Consider the following 20,481-nt stretch of genomic DNA (forward strand, 5'->3'; position numbering starts at 1 on the left):
CCCATTCACTTCACCTGATCATCCTCGATCTAACAAGACACCTTTCTCAATGTTGACCACCGCCTCTAAGATGGCTACATCAGTACCTCCGTCCACAGCAAACCTACCAACCACCAGCAATACCTCCACCTCAACAGCTGCCATCCATTCCATACTAAGAAGTCCCTTCCACACAGCCTAGCCACCTGTGGCCATTTCAGTCCCTTTCAAAATACGCCAAAGATCTCACTAAGGATTTCACAGCCCGTAATTACCCTCGTGAGCTTGTACAGAAACAGATCTCCTGCGCCTTATCTCTCCAGTCACACACTACCTCCCAAGTCCCTCCATCTGGCCACACAGGATCATTCTATTCATGACCTGGTACTACACAGGACTGGAGCAACTGAACAACTGAATCACATTCTCCATCAGGTTTCTACCTCTCATCATGTCCCACAATGAGGAATGCCCCACCCACAATTCTTCCCATCCCTCCCACAGTGGTATTCCACCATCCACTGAACCTACACAACTCCTTCTCCCACCTCTTTGCCTCATGGCCCATATCCCTGTAATAAACCTCAATGCAAGACCTGTTCCATACATCCTCCCACTACCAAATACTCCAGTCCAGTCACAAGCATTATGTATCCCATCAAAGGCAGGGCTACCTGTGAAACCAGTCATGTGCTTTACAAGCTAAGCTGCAACTGCTGCACTGTGTTCTACATGGACATGACAACCAACAAGTTGTCTGTCCGAATGTATATCCACCAACAAACTGTGGCCAAGAAACAGTTTGACCACACAGTTTCTGAGCCCACTGCCCAATATAATGTTCTTCATTTTAATGTCTGCTTCACAGTCTGTGCCATCTGGATCCTTCATACCAACACCAGCTTTTATGAATAGCGCAAGTAGGAACTCTCCCTGCAATACACCTACATTCCCATAACCCTTCTGGCCTCACCCTTTGTTAGTCATTGTCCTTCACTCACTTATCCCTGTCCCAGATCCCACTCCAGCACTACACAGCCCTCTATTCCACCAACACACTTACAGTCTTTTTACTTCTCTCCTTTTCTGCTCCCCCCCCCCCCCCCCCCCATGACCCCCTGCCCTCCATTAAACCTCACAACTGCTCCTAGCTATCCTACCCTCTCTCCACTTCATCCCTGTATGCTCCCTCATGCAACACTTTACTGTTCCCCATTGCTAGCCTGCTGTACCTCTCCCACCCCACCCCACCCTCCTCCTTACCCTCGCCAGCCAAATTGCTTCTCCCATCATGTGCAGCTGCTCACGGTCTGGCCTTGGCAGTCAGGAACAGTTGTTGTGTGTGCGAGTTGAGTTTGCATGAAGAATTTGGTCAAAAACATACTTGTTTAACAGTCTTTACAATGTGCTTATTTGTGACTCAATGTCTCCGCTATATGGTGAGTAGCAATCTATCTGTTTCATAATATTGTCATTATTCCATCCTGGATTTTCCATTGTTTAATAAATAAAATAGTTTGTCCCACAGCTGCCTGTGTGCAGGGTAAAGCAACTCTCTCATTTCGCACACACATCTTCTTGAAAAGATAAGGACAATGTGAATAAATAACAAACAGGCAGCTTCTAAGTACTTCTTACTGCATTCTTCCTTGGCAGATAACAGCAGAAATCACTCCCTTAAAACTGCTCCATAGCTTACTTTATAGGGTATCCCCCAACTATTACAGAAACTTTCAACATTTCATAACAATGCAGTTCAGGGTATCCAAAGCACTTGCCCAATCATGTTTTAGTACTATTGAAACAATTAGGATTTTACAAATGGAGAATCAACAGATGAAGTAGAAGTAACTTTTTGGGTGCCAAAGGGGAGTCTTTTTGGACCCTTGCTGCTCATGTTGAATATTAATGACCTTGACAATATTTGTAGCAGAGCCTCAGACTTTGATTTCAGAGTGGTGCTAAGACTGGATAGTTCCTTTAAATTTACAGAAATGCAAAACAGTTCACTTCACAAACCACAGAAAAGCAGTATCCTATTACTACAAAATCAGTTAGTCACAACTGGACTCAGTCACCTCATACAAATAACTGCTTGTAACAATTTGTGGGGATATGAAATGCAATGATCACATATGCTCAGTCATAGATAAGGATTCTATAAAGGAAAATTCTTATAAAAGTCTTACGCATTACATCCTAGAATATCACTCAAGTGTTTATGATCAATATCAAATAGGGCTAAAAGGGGATATTGAACATATATAAAGAAGAAGAGCATAAATGGTCACAGGTTTTAGGGAAGAGAGAAAAATGAATAAAATTATTTTTTCATGAAATGATTTTTTAATTATTTACACATTGTGTTCATGTAACAAAACTATAAAACCATTTTTTTCATCCAGTAACACCAACAACATGCTTGTCTGGAAGTGAGAAAATTTTCTTTGTTATCTCCTTGTATTTTGCAAGAGTATTCTCATTCTCACCTGGAAAAGAAACATTAATTTTATGAGCAAACTACTCTCAGTTTCAAAAATAGGGCATTGTGACCAGCTTACAAAACATATCTATTTATCTCAGTGCTGACATCTGAAGTACTAGTCAAAAACAAAATAAAGCAAAGTAAAACTGCAATACTAAAACTGCTGTTACTGACTCATATAACTCTATTGAACAATAAAAATCCAAGAAACTATGAATAATGTGAATATCCTCAAACACTCTTTTAAACAAATCATTGAAAACATTTCTCATTTTTTTCAGTAATAAAAAATGTGAAACTATTTATACACTGTCTATTTTTCCAAAGTATTATAGACACAAGCACCAAAATAATAGACAGGCTCACTCTCATATGCTTTGCCTTGAAAATTACATAAAACCACAGAAAAAGCATGAGAATACAGTGACAGCAGGTAATGCAAACAGTAAATTTGCAAATAACAAAGTGCTGGTTTTGTTTGTGTGTGTGTGTGTGTGTGTGTGTGTGTGTGTGTTTGAGAGAGAGAGAGAGAGAGAGAGAGAGAGAGAGAGAGAACTTTTACTAGAAAAAGAAGACAATCTGAAAAACAAGTGTGAATACTGTTCCCTGTTATGTGTTTCTGTGCCCCACAGTTCAGTCCACTGTAGGTGAGTGGTTGCCTTTCCCTTACTTCACTTATTGCCTTTATAACTGATTATTTTAACTTGATGAGTTTTAACTAGATGAGTCAACCAAGTATCAAAAAGCTTGAACAGGAGAATAATGTACGAAGATTGATAAAACCACTGTATAATGGATTAAAGACCTAACAGAATGAACAGAAAAAGAGATTTGTAAAGGGAAAATGCATAAATAAAAGATGTTTTGAACTAAAGAGTATGATGTAGAAGTTAGCAAGTATAAAGAAAATTATCGGAACTTCAACGCACTAATTCTCCAATAAGAAGTGGTTCATGGGAATGGAGGCATGCCTAATGGCATTCCAGAAGTAGTCCATCGGGTTTAGACTGGATGAATTTGGTGGCAAAGACATCAATGTGAGTTGACTATCAGGCTCCTCAAACCCCTGAAGCACGATTCTGGCATTTTGACATGGAAAACACCTTCCATTTTTACCACAGGTCCCATCAAAGCCTAAGTGAAATATTCCCTTAAAGCATACATCTGTCCCCCACTAACATGTATCCATGGTGTGGTGCATGTTTCAAGCAGCAGCAGCAGCAGCAGCTTTTCGCCTGAATGATCATGCGTCCGGGCATGACTATCGCCCTGGTGTAACAAGAAATGTGATTCATCCAGCCAGATGAAGCATTTACACTGATTCATGGTCCAGTCTTGATTATCCCATGTGAACTGCAATCGTAACTGATCATGTCATTGGATCATCTGTTTCAGAGCCTCATGTTCAACATCGTGTATTGAACGGTGTGCTCTGAAACATTTGTGCCTGTGCCAGCAGTTTACTCTACCATCAGACTTACCAAAGGCCATCATCTATCCTGCTTCACCAAGTGGGCAAGTCTCTGACCTCCATGACCCATGATGAGGCATGGACATCCAACTTGTCTGTTTCGTGGTTTCGCCATTTTGTAATGACTTTCCATAGATGCCACAACAGTGGCATGTGAACAACTGACCAGCTTAATGATTTCTGAGATACTTGTTCCCAGCTGCTGGGCAATAACAATCTGCCCTTTGAAAAAAGTTTCTAAGGTCAGTAGATTTCCTCTTTTGTGGCCTGTATCATCACAAAACTGATTCTCCGCGAGTGTCTGGTCTGCATGTATACTCTTCTTACAGTGTTATATGTCCGCAACACTACCAGGTGTCATGCAAACTCCCCTGATGAGCAATTGTCATAATGGCTTGACACAACAATGTAGCATCTTGTGTCTTACAGTACTATTTGAAGTATCCAAGAAACCACAGACTTATATGGGCTCCTTAATGTCATCACCTAATCTTGTTCCTAACTCCTTAGCCAGTTGATTCAGTTCCTCATTCAGAACAATCATTGCAGTATAGGGAACTGATGCATTCCTATAGATTTTTCATGTGGCAATCAGGAAGTGCTATTCCAAATGGACCATTTCATTAATCGAGCAAATAATACCCATTGTCAATATAACAATGCAACTTAGCATAGGTATCTGAATAGGTAAGACAAAAAGAAACTAAATTGCAGCTCATTTAAATGAAAATAGCATCTTGATACAGAATATATCAACAATCCTTCTATGTTCTATATGAATATAATGCCATGACTGACAAAACAGACGAACCTTCATTCCATATGTTTGACACAGCATCCCTGTACTCAGATACATTAGGAATGGATGATATATCTTCATTTATGTCTTCTACATCACCGTTTGGCCATTTCAAAAGTTTGAGAATACTATGACGAGATAAATTGGTGTCCCATCTATAATATTCCATGTCAGCTTCCGTTTTCTCTTTTTCCCAGTCCTCAAATTTCTATAAATCAGAAAATGTCAAACATTATCTGTTGTTCTAATTACAACAAATAATTAATTTCTACAAATTCCATAATTTGCAAAAATAAGAATAACAGCAGTATAAATAAAATACATACAACAGACTCATGTACAACTGCTGTCAAAAGATACATGGCATAATCATAATTCTGTTTCTTCAGTGGACAACGATCTGCTGCAATGGTCAAAACGTCTGTTTTGGCATCATAGCGTTCTTGAACAAGCCTCTGCAATTTGTCTTTTGCATGATCATCTAAACTAAAGTTTTTAACTTTCACCTGAAAGCAAAAACAACAATTAAAATTTACTGAAAACTCAAAAACTATACTAAAGTAACTCTTTTGTACATACCCGAATTGTAACTATCCTAGCCTTGGGATCCCGGATTGTTGGTGATGAATGACAATAGTCTGATGAAATTACTTCTAAAGGAAAATACTGTTCTATCTTTTCATCACTGTCCAACTCTTCAGGCCATGGAGTACAGAACTTTTTAAGTGCATTGCAATGTTTTTTAACTGCTGGAGGAGTTAGATGAAGAAAGTTAGGAATCTTCATCAGTTCAGCATTTCCATATTTTCCTGGAACAACTCCTTTTTCAACATACCCCTGTCGAACAGGCAGAGGTACAACTGCAGGATGGAAGGATCGAGGGCCCACCCAGACATTTGACCAGTCTGCATCAGGTGATAGCTGGTTGCTTCTATTAAGTAAAACAGCAATACATTTTTAATCTCAAGAAATTACTATTTTATAGCTAAATAATTAGTTCAAGTTCTAGCATTATAATGTAACCTCTGTTAGTGAAACATCTAACATGTTTGTAACACACAGACAGAGAGGGAGGGGGGGGGGGGGGGGGAGGTGCAAGGTGCAAGGCGGGGTGGTTATACAAATAATATGAGGCAGTCATCATCATGCATGACTTTCTTTATAAGCTCGCTCTCACCTGTTATAATTTCCTTAGCATGCACTTAAAATTGATTATTGAAGCATGCACTTAAAACTGATTATTGTTATACCTTTCTTCAGTGTAAGAATAATGCAATAACATATCTTACAAAGCTAGATAGGAAAGAGTGTTTAGAAATATAATGACTCATGGCTTGGGGAACTGATCAGTTGTGGGCATCTCAAGATCAAAAGATTTTCCAGTAGTCTGCAAAAAAAATTTAAATTCTTGCATTTTACAGTGGAACTTTCAAGTAGTCCATAATTTTAATCACAATGCAACTTTTCTTGGGTCAATTATAATGACAATTTATTTGGATAGTAATTTAGAATTGTATTGGATCACTCCATGTAGTTGGACATTATTTTTAATAAGCATGTTCATAAAATATGGCACCTGTCCGTCAATGTTTGAAGCATATATGCAGACTGAAGTGATGAATGAAAACTTGTACCAAGGCTGGGATTCCTAGCTTGTCTCCCTCCTCAAGCTAAATTTCCATTCACACATCAGCCCACTTGGTTTTTCTCCTAAATTCGAATAGCATTCGCGTAATGAAACTAATAATCAGCATTCAAGTTTGCACATCCCTCTCTCCAAGCCAACTGTCAGGCAATTACAGAATGTTTTTTTGTTCGTTAAACAGTAGCTCTGGTAAATACACTGACAGGAGAAAAATTGCAGTGCCAAGAAGTAACTGTGCAATGTAAACGAAGTTGGAAGGCATGTTGCTACATATAAAAGATGATATCTATTCAAATTTTGCACTAGTCACATAACAGCGGCACTAGTAGTGCCACTGCCGAGGATGAAAATCAGGTTTGCTTTAAATAAACACTGTAACAATTGCGAGCATTACTTACCTTTGAGACCGCTGTTAGTCAACAATTCCTTTAAGTGACGAAAATGCCATTATCGACACCTCACTGTATTTGAGTGAGGTTTTGTGTAATGCAGAGAGACTTGGCAGGAATGTAGCCAGCCACTGTACATGGTTACTGGCAATGGTGGTCACAAGAATATACACTTGCGACCAGGCTCTGGACGGCCAACGAGGCACTACAGAGGAGGAAGGCCTTTGTGTTCAGTGTCTCGCTCTGGCACGTCACACTTCATCTGCAGCAACAACTTGTGCAGCAGTTGGTACAACAGTAACACAATAAACTTTTACAAATCAGTTACTTCAAGGACAGCACCAGGCCAGAAGCCCTGTAGCACGCATTACAAACCACCACCATTTGCAAATTCAGTGGTGTCAAGTGAGAAAGCATTTGAGGCAAGGGTGAAGGTCTTTCGTGTTTTGTGATGAAAGCTGGTTCTGCCTCGGTGCCAGTGATGGCTGTGTGTTGGTCAGGAGGCGACCAGCTGAGGCCCTGAAACCAACATTTCTGCTTGCTCATGCACTGGACATGCACCTGAAGTTATGGTTTCGTAGGACAGCAAAAGAACTCTTGTGGTTGTCCCACAAGCCATGACTGCAAATATGTACATCATTCTGGTGATCCAACCTGCTGTGCTGTCATTCATGAACAAAACTCCAGGGAGCATTTTCCAACAGGATAATGTTCACCCACATACCACTCCTGTAACCCGACATTCTCCACAAAGTGTCAACATGTTGCCACACCGTGTTCAATCAACGTACCTGCCTCCAAGTGAGCACATACGGGATATCATCAGACAACAAATCTACAACCATACACAAACAGCATTAGCTGTCCCTGTACTGACTGACCAAGCGCAACAGGCATGGAACTCCATCCCACAAACTGACATCCAGCACCGGTACAACACAATGCATGCACGTTTGCATGCTTGCATTCAACATTCTGGCAGTTACACTGCTTATTAATGTACTACCATTTCACATCGGCAATGGCTTATCTCGTGCTTACATTAACCTGTGATCTTGCAATGTGAATCATTTAAATGAGTTTCCTGGGCAAACGTATTCCTGAAATTTCATTATTCCACATTAGTTATATTTTGGCATTGCAATTTTTCTTACCTGTCAGCATATATTAGGAGCAGCTCAGGCTGCAGGTTATATTCCACATTTTTCTTAACTTGAGTGTTGACATAGTGTTGGCCAGATTGCTTTTGTTGGTATATACAGTGTAATCCCAGTCAGTGGTTACGTAGGGACATTCGTTTTACAGGAATTCCAATAAATTACTGATTGTCGTTTCATCATCTTATTCCCCTTTTTTGTGACCCCCCCCCCCCCCCATCCCCTACATCACACTGAATATCTTAAGGTTATACTCATACATCAATTTTAACAAACTATGAAAACAATCAATTATTGACAAAATTATTTAATTGGATAAATAAAAAATCTAGTCGCCAAGTGGCAACAGAACACACACATAAAAGACAGTTGTAATTGGCAAGTTTTTGGAGCCCGTGGCTCCTTCTTCAGGCAGAAGGACTGAAGGGGAAGGAAGAAGGGTAAAGGACAGCCCTTTTCCTTCACCCTTCTTCCTTCCCCTTCAATCCTCCTTCCTGGAGGAGGAGCCGGTGGCTCCGAAAGCTTGCCAATTACAACCGTCTTTTATGTGTGTTCTGCTGTCACTTGCTGACTAGATTTTTTTATCCATCCAATTAAATAGCTATAATAAACTGATAAATGAGTATTAGCTTCCTGCTTCAATATGAAACACATCATCTGCCTGCTATTATTTCCATGGCTACTTAGAAACCAGATGTTACACACCTTTACATTTATCTGCTGCCAAACCCGCTGCACAAAGCACAAGTGTAACAACAGGATGCCTAATCAAAACTTCTACCATAAACTTGAATTGTATGGAGTGGTGATTTTTTTCCCCTTTTAGAGTCAAAACTTTCACAAACTCAATTCTGAACAAAGTCAAAAAAATTATTAAGTTTAATGAAAGTACAGTAGGTATTAGTGAAGACTGAGCTAAATGAGAAATATATAGCAGATAAAATATTCCAGTTTATTAGTCGAAGACACAAATATGAGGATGACATTTGGGATAGGAAATAAGCCAAACAAATATCTTAAATAGAAAATCAATATGAACTGATAGGACAATAAGCAAAAAGACCAAAAGAGAGAGTCAGAAATTTGGAAAAGAAGAGGATGTAACCAAGAAATGACACTGCTTATAAGGAGGATTAGAAATAGTTTCCCAACAGTGAAGTGTGATGGTGATGATATCAGAACAACTGATTTTCAAGTGAGAAGCAATAGCTGATAGAAGCAAGGAATTAGAAACCAATATGACTTTGGACACCTGCTCAAAAAGTAACAAAAAGAAAAAGGTGTTTAAAATCCTGTTGGTCATTAGAGACAGAGCCCCAACTTGAAAAAATGAGAATGGGGATGGAAACTGCCTATTGTTTTCTAAGTAACTATTCCAGCATTTGCCTTAATCAATTTAGGTCACTGCCAGTAAACCCTCAATCCTTTGAAGAACTGAACTCCCAAATATGAATCACTTTGAAATGTCTGATTACCTTACAAATGAATTAAAGTGTTATATATTTGTCTTAAAGCACGTAAATGAGAAAAAGTTCAGCAAAAGTTTGAAATTATACTTAAAGTTTGTTGGAAGTTGCTCAGCGCTCTCATTATGAAACACTGGATGAACGTAAACAGAGTAATCTGTGCTCCATTTTAAGCAGATGCTAGTTTTTCACATGTCTCAATGTTTACATCATCATATCTCCCAAACTACGTATTGTACAATGATTTAATTTTGCAGGTTCATTCAGTCTGCAAACAATATTGCAAATAGTAGTAAAGAAGTAATAAATTAAAACATCATGCTCGATGCTGAAGTTTGACTGCATGAATAGCAAAAATGTAGGAAGCGATAAGCTTTTCCTATCATCATTAACTGGGAGGGTGGGGTTGTCAGTGAGAAAAAAACTACCTATAGCAGACCTGTAACTGGCAAAACATATACTATCAAAGGGAGAGACAATTGTGAAACGACACAGGTCATATACCAGCTCTTATGTAAACACTGTTTGGCCTTTTACATCGGGATGACTACCACCAAATTATCAATTAGGATGAATGGGTACAGGCAGAAGGTATATACTGGCAATATGCAATATCTTGTTGCTGAGCATGCTCTACAATATGACAGTCATGACCTTGGTGCCTGTTTCATCACACACATCCCAGACACCAGTTTCTCAGAACTCCACAGGTGGGAACTAGTGCTACAACGTGTCCTTGATTCTCACCACCCACCTGGTCTTAATTTACATCAATTTCTTTCGTCTCAGCATTTCTTCTCAGTAGCTACTCCGTTTTAGTTTTCTGCATCTTTCATTGTCTTACCCATCTATTTTTCACCGCCCCCCCCCCCCTCCCACATCTGTTACGTACAATGCACTTAGCTTTTCACTCTTATTAACTCATGCATGAAATTTAAGCAGTAATCTCTGTCTTGCAAATTACCCTGTTTTCCACCTATAAGCTCTCAGGTTTTCAAATCTCGTCTGATGCAGTCCCCAACAATCAGTCTTTCCTTCTCATCCCATGCAGTAAGTCTTCCCTGACCTGCAGTACTTGGTGACTTTTCGGAAATCTACTCCTTTTTCCAGACCTCTCCAGTCATTTTCCTTTGCCTCTCTTCCTTCCCCTTCAATACTTCTGCCTGAAGGAGGAGCCACTGGCTCCGAAAGCTTGCCTAATTACAAAACCTCAATCCATAAAACTTCTCACCTCACCCAAACCATGCACCCCCACCTTTTACCTTCTTTGTAAGATCCACAAACCCAATCATCCTGGCCGTCCTATAGTTGCCACTTGGTGAGTAGACTTTTTTATCTACCCAATTACATATTTTGTCAAAAATTGATTGTTTTCGTTGTTATAAAAGCTAAGAAAGCTTAACCCACTTTGAAAAAGTAGTTTATCACAACTGTTATTTAATCTGCACACTGAAGAAGCAAAGAAGAGAGTGAATGCTGATTTTTGAAGAATTCTCTAATGGAAGGGAAAAGTATATGGCAGAAAATTCCGAAATATAAACTAAAATGAAAACAAAAGTAATTAAAAGTATCACAACAGATATATTAAAGGTGGGAAGGAGGGAGGAGGCAGAAGATATATGCTGTATATAATGTAGGATTAGACAATATGGCCAGTCTGAGAAAGAAATAAATGCAGAATGCATAGATGATGCACATATTCTTCAGCTTCAAAAATTTACCATACAACCAGTTTCAGATGTCAAGCACCCATTTTTCTAAGTTTCAATTATTGGTGAAGCAGCTACTACTTGTAATTGGCTATTCCATGTGACAGAGTGGGACATTCACATGACATTTTCACATGTTTCATAATCCAAAATTAAATTTGTATTTAAACAGGAGCACTCTTAGCATGTCCATAAAATGGTATATGTCTAAATATAATTTCAGTAAAATAAAATGATAGAAATATTATCTAGTATTGTGTAAATAACTAAAACAGACTTGTGAAGGATCGAGACTCAGACAGGGCATAAAATCCATGTGTGGTAACATGGTATAAAAATTCTGTGAAATTACAGCCAACTACATTCTGATATTTTTCATGCTATTTTGTCAAAAACTGACACTTTGAGGTTGTGGCTGTGTACAAAATACAAGTCGACTCTTACATAGAAGATTACAGCAACCAGCCACTTTTTACAATGCTATTTATTTATTTAAACACTGCCGTTACTGGTTTTGAACCGACAGGTTCATCTTCAATGGCTATTTCATGTTTTACATTAGATTCCACCTTTTGTTTGCCCAACTGACGAAATTTCCTTGGGGTGGTGGTGCCAATGAAGAATCTGTGCCATTATGTTCCAGTGCAGGCTGCTTATGGTGTTGCAGCAGTGAAAACTGTATAGTGCACTTTTTTATGTATAAATATGCACATAATGTTAAGCACCACTCACACACTAAGAAGTTTAATCACATGGAGGTATGTATACATCTTTGCATATGCCTTTCCCATGACAATAATTTATTAGGCTAATATTACATAGAATGTTATCATTTAAACTATATTAAGTTCATTCCTAACTGAAGAAGAAATGAAATGAAATGATCATATGGCACTGCCAGCCGGGAGGCCCCATTCGGCAAACTTCAGCTGCCTAGTGCGAGTCTTATTGCAGTTGATGCCACTTTGGGCGACTCTTGTGCCAGTGATGAGGATGAAATAATGATGAGGACAACACAATACCCCATCTATGAGCAGAAAAAATCTCCAACCCAGCCGGGAGCCGAACCCGGGTCCACTGCATGGAAGGCAAGCATGTTACCATTCAGCTAAGCAGAGAAACATGTAACATGTCAAACATTATTTAAGATACAAAAATTTTGAAGTTTTATTTTATGAAAGTTCTTTTTTAATTTTATTAAAATAACAACTCAAAATTGATTAAAAGCAGGGAATAATTAACTTTTTTAATGTCTGCCAGCTAGTGTTTTGAATTGTGACAAAATGCAACAAGTTATAAAAAAACAATTTGAAGGTTAAAAATTTTAAGATGCTGATTATTTCCATATGTGATTTTTCCCTAACATTTCTTTCTTATAAAACAAACTTGCATTGAAATAACATTGGATTGAGACTCAGACAGGGAATAAAATCCACATGTGGTAACATATGAAAATTTCGTGAAATTACAGCCAACTGGATTTTGATATTTTTCATGCTATTTTGTCAAAAACTGCCTTATTTGTTGTACTGTAAAAGAAATAGACAATAAAACATACATTTTATACTGCATTAAATGTTATTCTTGCATTACAGAAAAACAATTAAATTTTTTATATCAGTGTTAAAATTACCATGTAAAGAATTTATAAAAACCCAAATACAGGAAGTTAATCATAATATACCTTATAAAACATCTCTTACAAAATTGTTGTTCAAGAGTTTGTTTTCTTATTAGAAGATAACTGTCTTCACCCACGATTACAACAAAATTCCCTGTATTTTATACAGATTTAGTAATTTTGAATTTTTCTGCACAAATTTATCTACAATAATGAAGGATTCAATTTTTTGTGAGTTTGATTTCACTTTTGGTAGAATGGGCCAAATCTGAAAATGGCATCAGAAACTGTTTATTCAATAAATTTTATTTTGCAGTTTAGTCTGTGTACTACAAACATATCATATTCTACACCACTTGCTGTTGCTCTGTGGTACCATGACAAATATTACCATGCACATGTAATGGTGCCAACAACAGAGAAGGGCAGAGCCGAATTTTCTGAAAATGTAGATATGTTTGGAGCACACCACTGGATGTAAGTGAAAGAAAATAGATGAAAAAATCAACACTTTTGATATCCCCTGGATATCACTTAAGAATGAAGTAATTGAATACAGAATGGAAATAAACTAATAGATCGGTGAGGAATGAAATGTGTCTCAAAAAACTTACCAGAAAAGGAAATGACTGCTCAGGACAAATGCAAGATGATGTGGAATAATTACACTGGAAATGATGAGACCAGTAGCAGAGGGGTAAAAATCTGTAGTACGAGCAGATTGTAGTAGTAACAGTGGGGGAAAGGGAGGAGGAGGAGGAGGAGGAGGAGTGTGAGAAAGATTTTAAAACAGAATAGAGATGACTACAAATATTACAGTTACAAGGTGAATACAAGATCAATACAGGAAAAATGCATGGTAAGGACAACATTATATCAGTGAAATGAATGATGACAGATGGGACAAAATTACAAATTAACATGACGTTGAAAAATAATAACAACGGTTCAAGAAACAACAATCACTCACTGGACAGATGAGCAATTATTAGCAGGTCGGCCTGTAAACATGTATGAAACATGTCATGGAAGTTCAGAAGCTGAAAATTTTGGGAGGGTAATCTAAGAACTCCTATTTCAACTTCACTGCGTTTTAGAGTGGACTACATGTTACACGGTTATCATCTCTGACAGCCTCCTTTGACCACAACAGCCCATATTCCTTACCGTGGTGGCAGTACTTCTGGTTTTACAATTTTTCTTCTGGATTCTGTTTGCTCCTTCTTTGGTACCAGATTCAGCACCCTGAACTCATCTGCAAAAATAAGTGGTACACTGTATTGTATCCGACTGCTTTACAATTATTCTTTGAAAGAAAACATTATATGCCTGTACATAATAACTACCACTAGATAAGCCATGTGTTAACCGTTTTTACCATTCAATAAAAAAGAATATGCCATGATAACCACCAAAGTGGACTCAGTGGTTATTACTGACAATAAACTTAGTGTCCAGTCCCTAGTGAATGAGACAGGAACTAAATTTGAGGATACCAAAGCAAAAGCCGAAATGCTGAAGTCCACTTTCAAACGTTCCTTTACAAGGGAGAACCCAGGAGAGTTGTCCCAGTTTAATCCTCATACTGCTGAAAAGATGAATGAAATAAGAATTATAGTTGGTGCCATAAATGATGGTGGTCGAGTTTAGGCTTGTTCTGCGCACCTATGTCACGCATTCTCCAACACCCAATGAGTGTTGCAGTGTTCTGAGTGCTCCCCTGTGAATGTGTTACACAATGTGTTAAACTAAATCGTAACAAGTTATTTCATGTATTTTTACTCAATTTGTTGCAAGTTGCCATCGCCGATGGTGGAGGTAAGCAACAAATTCTACATAAACAAGCGAGACACATAATTTACAGGATATACGCTTTCTTCAAATGTAAAGCATGCATATGCATCTACCACAACTACTGCTTTGAACCAGCAACAATGCAATCCCCGTCCAAGCCTAAACCTGTGCGAACCACCACTGTTTGTGAATCAGACTATAGTGTCAATGGTATTGAAATCATTAAAATTCAACAAGGCTCCAGGGTCCAATGGAATCCCTGTCAGATTCTATACTGAATCTGCATCTGAGTTAGCTCCTCTTCCAACTATAATCTATTATAGATCCCTTGAACAAAAAGCTTTGCTCAGTTCTTGGAAAAAAGACACAGGTCACACCTGTCTACAAGAAGGGGAGTAGAAGTAATCCACAAAATTACCGTCTTGACATCAATTTCTCGTAGAATCTTGAAACATATTCTGAACTCAAACATAATGAGGTATCTTGAAAATAACGACCTCCTCAATTCCAACCAGCATGGATTCCGAAAACAATGCACTTTTCCCATATGACACACAGAAAGCTTTGGATCAAGGCAGTCAGGTGGACACAGTATTTCTTGATTTCCAAAAAGCATTTGACTCAGTACCACACCCCTGCTTATTGTCAAAATTATGATCATGTGCGGTATCACGTGAAATCTGCAACTGAATTGAGGACTTTCTGGTAGGGAGGACACAGCATGTTATTTTGGATGGAGAGTCATCGTCAGATGTAGATGTAACTTCAGGGAAATATGTTGAGACCCTTGCTGTTCATGTTGTATATTAATGAGCTTGTAGACAATATTAATAGTAACCTCAGACTTTTTGCAGACGATGCAGTTATCTGTAATGAAGTACCATCTGAAAGAAGCTGCATAAATATTCACTAAAATCTTGATAAGATTTCAAAGTGGTGCAAAGATTGGCAACCTCCTTTAAATGATCAGAAACGTAAAATTGTGCACTTCACAAAATAAAAAAAAATGATGTATGTATGATATCAATGAGTTACTCTTGGAATCAGTCAACTGATACAAATACGTGGGTGTAACACTTTCCAGGGATATAAAATGGGATGATCACATAGGCTCAGTCATGGGTAAAGCAGAAGACAGACTTCATTTTATCGGTAGAATACTGGGGAAGTGCAATCAGTAATCAAAAGAGATTGCTTACAAGTTACTCGTGCAACTGGTTCTAGAATATTGCCTAAGTGTGTGGGACCCATACCAAATAGGACAAACAGTGGAAACTGAACATATAATTACTGAGAAGGACAGCATGAATGGTCACAGGTTTGTTTAATGCATGGGAGAATGTCACAGAAATACTGAAAGAACTGAACTGGGAGACTCTTTAAGATAGACATAGCTGGCCGGTGAGGCCCTGCAGTTCTAGGCGCTTCAGTCTGGAACTGCGTGACCGCTACGGTTGCAGGTCCGAATCCAGCCTCAGGCATGGATGTGTGTGATGTCCTTAAGTTAGTTAGGTTTAAGTAGTTCTAAGTTCTAGGGGACTGATGACCACAGATGTTAAGTCCCACAGTGCTCAGAGCCATTTGAACTATTTTTGAAGATAGACATAAACTATCTTGAGAAAATCACTTAACACAGTTTGAACAACTGGCTTTAAATGATAAGTTTAGGAATATACTACAATCTCCTATGTATCACTTATATAGGGATCATGAGGATAGGATTAGAATAATTACTAAACTCACAGAGGTATTCAAACAATTATTCTTCACACACTCCATATGTGACTGGAATGGGAAGAAACCCTAATAACTGGTACAGTGGGACATCCTCTTACATCTGGCATCCCAGCACCCTATTTATTACTCCATACCTCACTGGATATGATTGTCGGAAGGACAGACTCAGCATACAGGAAAGTCAAAACAACCTTTGGTGACATTAAAAGCAACGGTGGTAACATTAAGAGTGCAACGGGAATTCCACTGTTAAATGCAGAGGAGAGAGCAGATAGGTGGAAAGAATACATTGAAAGCCTCTATGAGGGTGAAGATTTGTCTGATGTGATAGAAGAAGAAACAGGAGTCGATTTAGAAGAGATAGGGGATCCAGTATTAGAATCGGAATTTAAAAGAGCTTTGGAGGACTTACGGTCAAATAAGGCAGAAGGGATAGATAACATTTCATCAGAATTTCTAAAGTCATTGGGGGAAGTGGCAACAAAACGACTATTCACGTTGGTGTGTAGAATATAGGAGTCTGGCGATATACCATCTGACTTTCGGAAAAGCATCATCCACACAATTCCGAAGACGGCAAGAGCTGACAAGTGCGAGAATTATCGCACAATCAGCTTAACAGCTCATGCATCGAAGCTGCTTACAAGAATAATATACAGAAGAATGGAAAAGAAAATTGAGAATGCGCTAGGTGACGATCAGTTTGGCTTTAGGAAAAGTAAAGGGACGAGAGAGGCAATTCTGACGTTACGGCTAATAATGGAAGCAAGGCTAAAGAAAAATCAAGACACTTTCATAGGATTTGTCGACCTGGAAAAAGCGTTCGACAATATAAAATGATGCAAGCTGTTCGAGATTCTGAAAAAAGTAGGGGTAAGCTATAGGGAGAGACAGGTCATATACAATATGTACAACAACCAAGAGGGAATAATAAGAGTGGACGATCAAGAACGAAGTGCTCGTATTAAGAAGGGTGTAAGACAAGGCTGTAGTCTTTCACCCCTACTCTTCAATCTGTACATCGAGGAAGCAATGATGGAAATAAAAGAAAGGTTCAGGAGTGGAATTAAAATACAAGGTGAAAGGATATCAATGATACGATTTGCTGATGACATTGCTATCCTGAGTGAAAGTGAAGAAGAATTAAATGATCTGCTGAACGGAATGAACAGTCTAATGAGTACACAGTACGGTTTGACAGTAAATCGAAGAAAGACGAAGGTAATGAGAAGTAATAGAAATGAGAACAGCGAGATACTTAACATCAGGATTGATGGTCACGAAGTCAATGAAGTTAAGGAATTCTGCTACCTAGGCAGTAAAATAACCAATGACGGACGGAGCAAGGAGGACATCAAAAGCAGACTCGCTATGGCAAAATAGGCATTTCTGGCCAAGAGAAGTCTACTAACATCGAATACCGGTCTTAATTTGAGGAAGAAATTTCCGAGGATGTACGTCTGGAGTACAGCATTGTATGGTAGTGAAACATGGACTGTGAGAAAACTGGAACAGAAGAGAATCGAAGCATTTGAGAGGTGGTGCTATAGACGAATGTTGAAAATTAGGTGGACTGATAAGGTAAGGAATGAGGAGGTTCTATGCAGAAGGAAAGGAATATGTGGAAAACACTGATAAGGAGAAGGGACAGGATGATAGGACATCTGCTAAGACATGAGGGAATGACTTCCTTGGTACTAGAGGGAGCTGTAGAGGGCAAAAACTGTAGAGGAAGACAGAGATTGGAATATGTCAAGCAAATAATTGAGGACGTAGGTTGCAAGTGCTACTCTGAGATGAAGAGGTTAGCACAGGAAAGGAATTCGTGGTGGGCCGCATCAAACCAGTCAGTAGACTGATGACCAAAAAAAAAAGAAAAAACTCACTGGACTGGAACTACTGAATCGTGTTCTCTTCCAGTAGTCTGTCTACCTCCTACAGCACATTGAAATGAGGAACAACCTCCTCACTATCCTTTACACCAGTTGTTCCCAGCATGGGGGTAGTTACCCCCTGAGGGGTAAAACAAGATTTTCTAAGAGATAAAATATCAAAAGTGTGTGATTTTGTTTGTCAAGAAACTAAGTTACTTTTAAAACATCATCATTATTATTATTATCACAATTTTTCAAGACTTTAATACTGATTGTATAAGTTATCAGTAATTACTTTTCCCTCAATTGCTAGCATTAACACATGACATCATGTAGTGGAGGTTACAGGCACATCACATAGAATACCAATTACACAATTACGTATTATTTTGAACAATTCATCCATGAAAGTAAAAACACAACATATGTAACAATCACTAAATAGCTCATGAAAATGTGTTTTGCAAGTTGTAGGTAGTTCCTGCAATAGACTAGAAATTGTTTCACTACTTACTTTGAAATGGATATATAAACTAACTGGCAGCACAACACAGTACTGTACACAGAATTATTATCATTATTGTTGTTATTGGAGAGGTCACACACAAAGTGTTAACAACCTGAAGTCTTGCGATGTCTGGCACTTCAGAAGTAAGGAGTCCAGCAGACAAATGATTCAGAAACAGTAACTATGGTGCACACATCTTAACTAAGTGGATTTTAAATGGGGATGCATGGTGTAGGTGAAACAAATGTAACTAGGGTGTGGGATAGTGCAGAGAAACCACGTTTTATAACAGGTGCCTACTCTGACTGTGAATGATTGTTACCTATCGTGACTGAGTTATTGGTGCGCTCGCAACTCGCTATTCACGGGGAATTGCTCCATCATTCGTTATAGCGCGTGAGCGCGCGAATGTGTGCTGACTTGAAACTCCCTGCCAGATTAAAACTGTGTGCAGGGCCAGGAATCGAAACCAGATACTTCGGAAAGCTGTGTGCACAGGTTGCGAACTGTGCGTGGATAACTGTAAAGCAAGTGTCAGCGAAAGACAAATGTTCTGGGTTCGAGTCTCGCTCCGGCACGGTTTTAATCTGACAGTAAGCCTTGACCACAGTTGGCTTGCTTACTTCCTTCCCGAAGTTTGTGGCATCTGTATTGTGTTACAATAGTTACAAGCACTAAAAAAAAGTGAGCAGTTACTGTCTGCTCCAAAGCCAAATATTCATACCATCAGCGCTTGTTTGCTGTCGTTGAGAATACTGCCGTCTCGCAAAAACACATACTTCAGAAGCAGCTAGTCTAGCCTGAAGCAATGGACAGGCATTATCACATAACCTAACAAATCCTGCCATCACAACACAAATGTAAACACAAACACACGAGTGACGGATGCTCAAAATCCTTATAGCAGAGATAATACACTACGTACACGAGCTCAAATAGATACGTCTCGCCAGAAACTGGCTGTGAGCTGCTAACACAAAAAGTTTGAGATATCCTTATAGGAAATAGTATTAACCAACTTTGATTCCATAAGGAACCGTTGTGCACAGCGACTGTAGGCTATAAGGAAGGAGAGACACACAGCAGTCAGTCGTAATCCCATAAGTTTTCATTATTCTTACAAATCTAAATTTCAGCTACAAAGAACCACGTTCAGTGCATCTGAGTTATAATTTATCAGACTCGCGGCAGTATATCCTACCATATGTTCTTACAGGTGTATAGGCAGAAGGAACCTGAGATTCCTTTTGCGTATACACCTATAAGAACATATAGTGACATGTACTGCCGCGAGTCTGTCGAATTTTAACTCAAATGCACTGAAGATCGCTATTTATAGCCGAAATCTAGATTTGGAATAGTAATAAAACTAATGGGATTGCGACTGGTTGCTGCATGCCTTTGCTTCCTTGGAGATGGTATTGGCCATAAAATGAAGAAAAAAGTATAAACATAAAGATAGAAATAAACACTTGTTGAAATATGAGCCTCCATCAAACAATCCATCGCCCATTAATCGTTTGTGTTAGGCACTGTTGTTCAAGGTATAGATAATTACGCAGTGCGCCACCCTGCCTAAACCACATCCACTGCTCTTCTGCGTAGGTAATGCTCTGCGTTAGCACACGTAATTTTTTGCTCAGAAATTGGTGTAAAGAGCACATATTAATTTCCCCACTAAAGTGTATAACACCATGAAGCTGTCACCCACAATTATCGCTACACGTTATTATAAAGCAACCCTGATGCATTGTTTCCATTACTTATCGTTCTAGGGTTTGCATCTGCCCACATGTGGTTTTCGTGGTATTTTATCATACCATTCCGTGTAGAATCCGTGTCATTCA

The 20,481-nt window shown here is 38.8% G+C and overlaps 1 protein-coding gene across 1 annotated transcript; it reads right to left on the bottom strand.

The window, feature by feature from the left end:
- Nucleotides 1-2,302: 2,302 nt before the first annotated feature.
- LOC124612657 (28S ribosomal protein S35, mitochondrial) lies at nt 2,303-19,657 on the bottom strand. Its single transcript, XM_047140976.1, has 6 exons — nt 19,359-19,657; nt 13,889-13,976; nt 5,314-5,665; nt 5,061-5,240; nt 4,747-4,942; nt 2,303-2,468 (listed from the first exon to the last, which is right to left on the bottom strand). The coding sequence occupies exons 1-6, from the start codon at nt 19,480-19,482 to the stop codon at nt 2,377-2,379; spliced, it is 1,032 nt and encodes a 343-aa protein (XP_046996932.1). The 5' UTR covers nt 19,483-19,657; the 3' UTR covers nt 2,303-2,376.
- Nucleotides 19,658-20,481: the final 824 nt, after the last annotated feature.

This window comes from Schistocerca americana, chromosome 4 (genome assembly GCF_021461395.2).
Source record: "Schistocerca americana isolate TAMUIC-IGC-003095 chromosome 4, iqSchAmer2.1, whole genome shotgun sequence".
Lineage (NCBI taxonomy): Eukaryota > Metazoa > Arthropoda > Insecta > Orthoptera > Acrididae > Schistocerca > Schistocerca americana.

Excerpts from the sequence above, each read along its gene's own strand:
- LOC124612657 (XM_047140976.1), bottom strand. The coding sequence starts at position 19,482 with ATGGCAGGATTTGTTAGGTTATGTGATAATGCCTGTCCATTGCTTCAG. Across the intron at positions 13,977-19,358 it reads ACAGCAAACAAGCGCTGATG|ATGAGTTCAGGGTGCTGAAT; the intron begins GTATGAATATTT and ends TTATTTTTGCAG. Across the intron at positions 2,469-4,746 it reads GTCAAACATATGGAATGAAG|GTGAGAATGAGAATACTCTT; the intron begins GTTCGTCTGTTT and ends TTTCTTTTCCAG.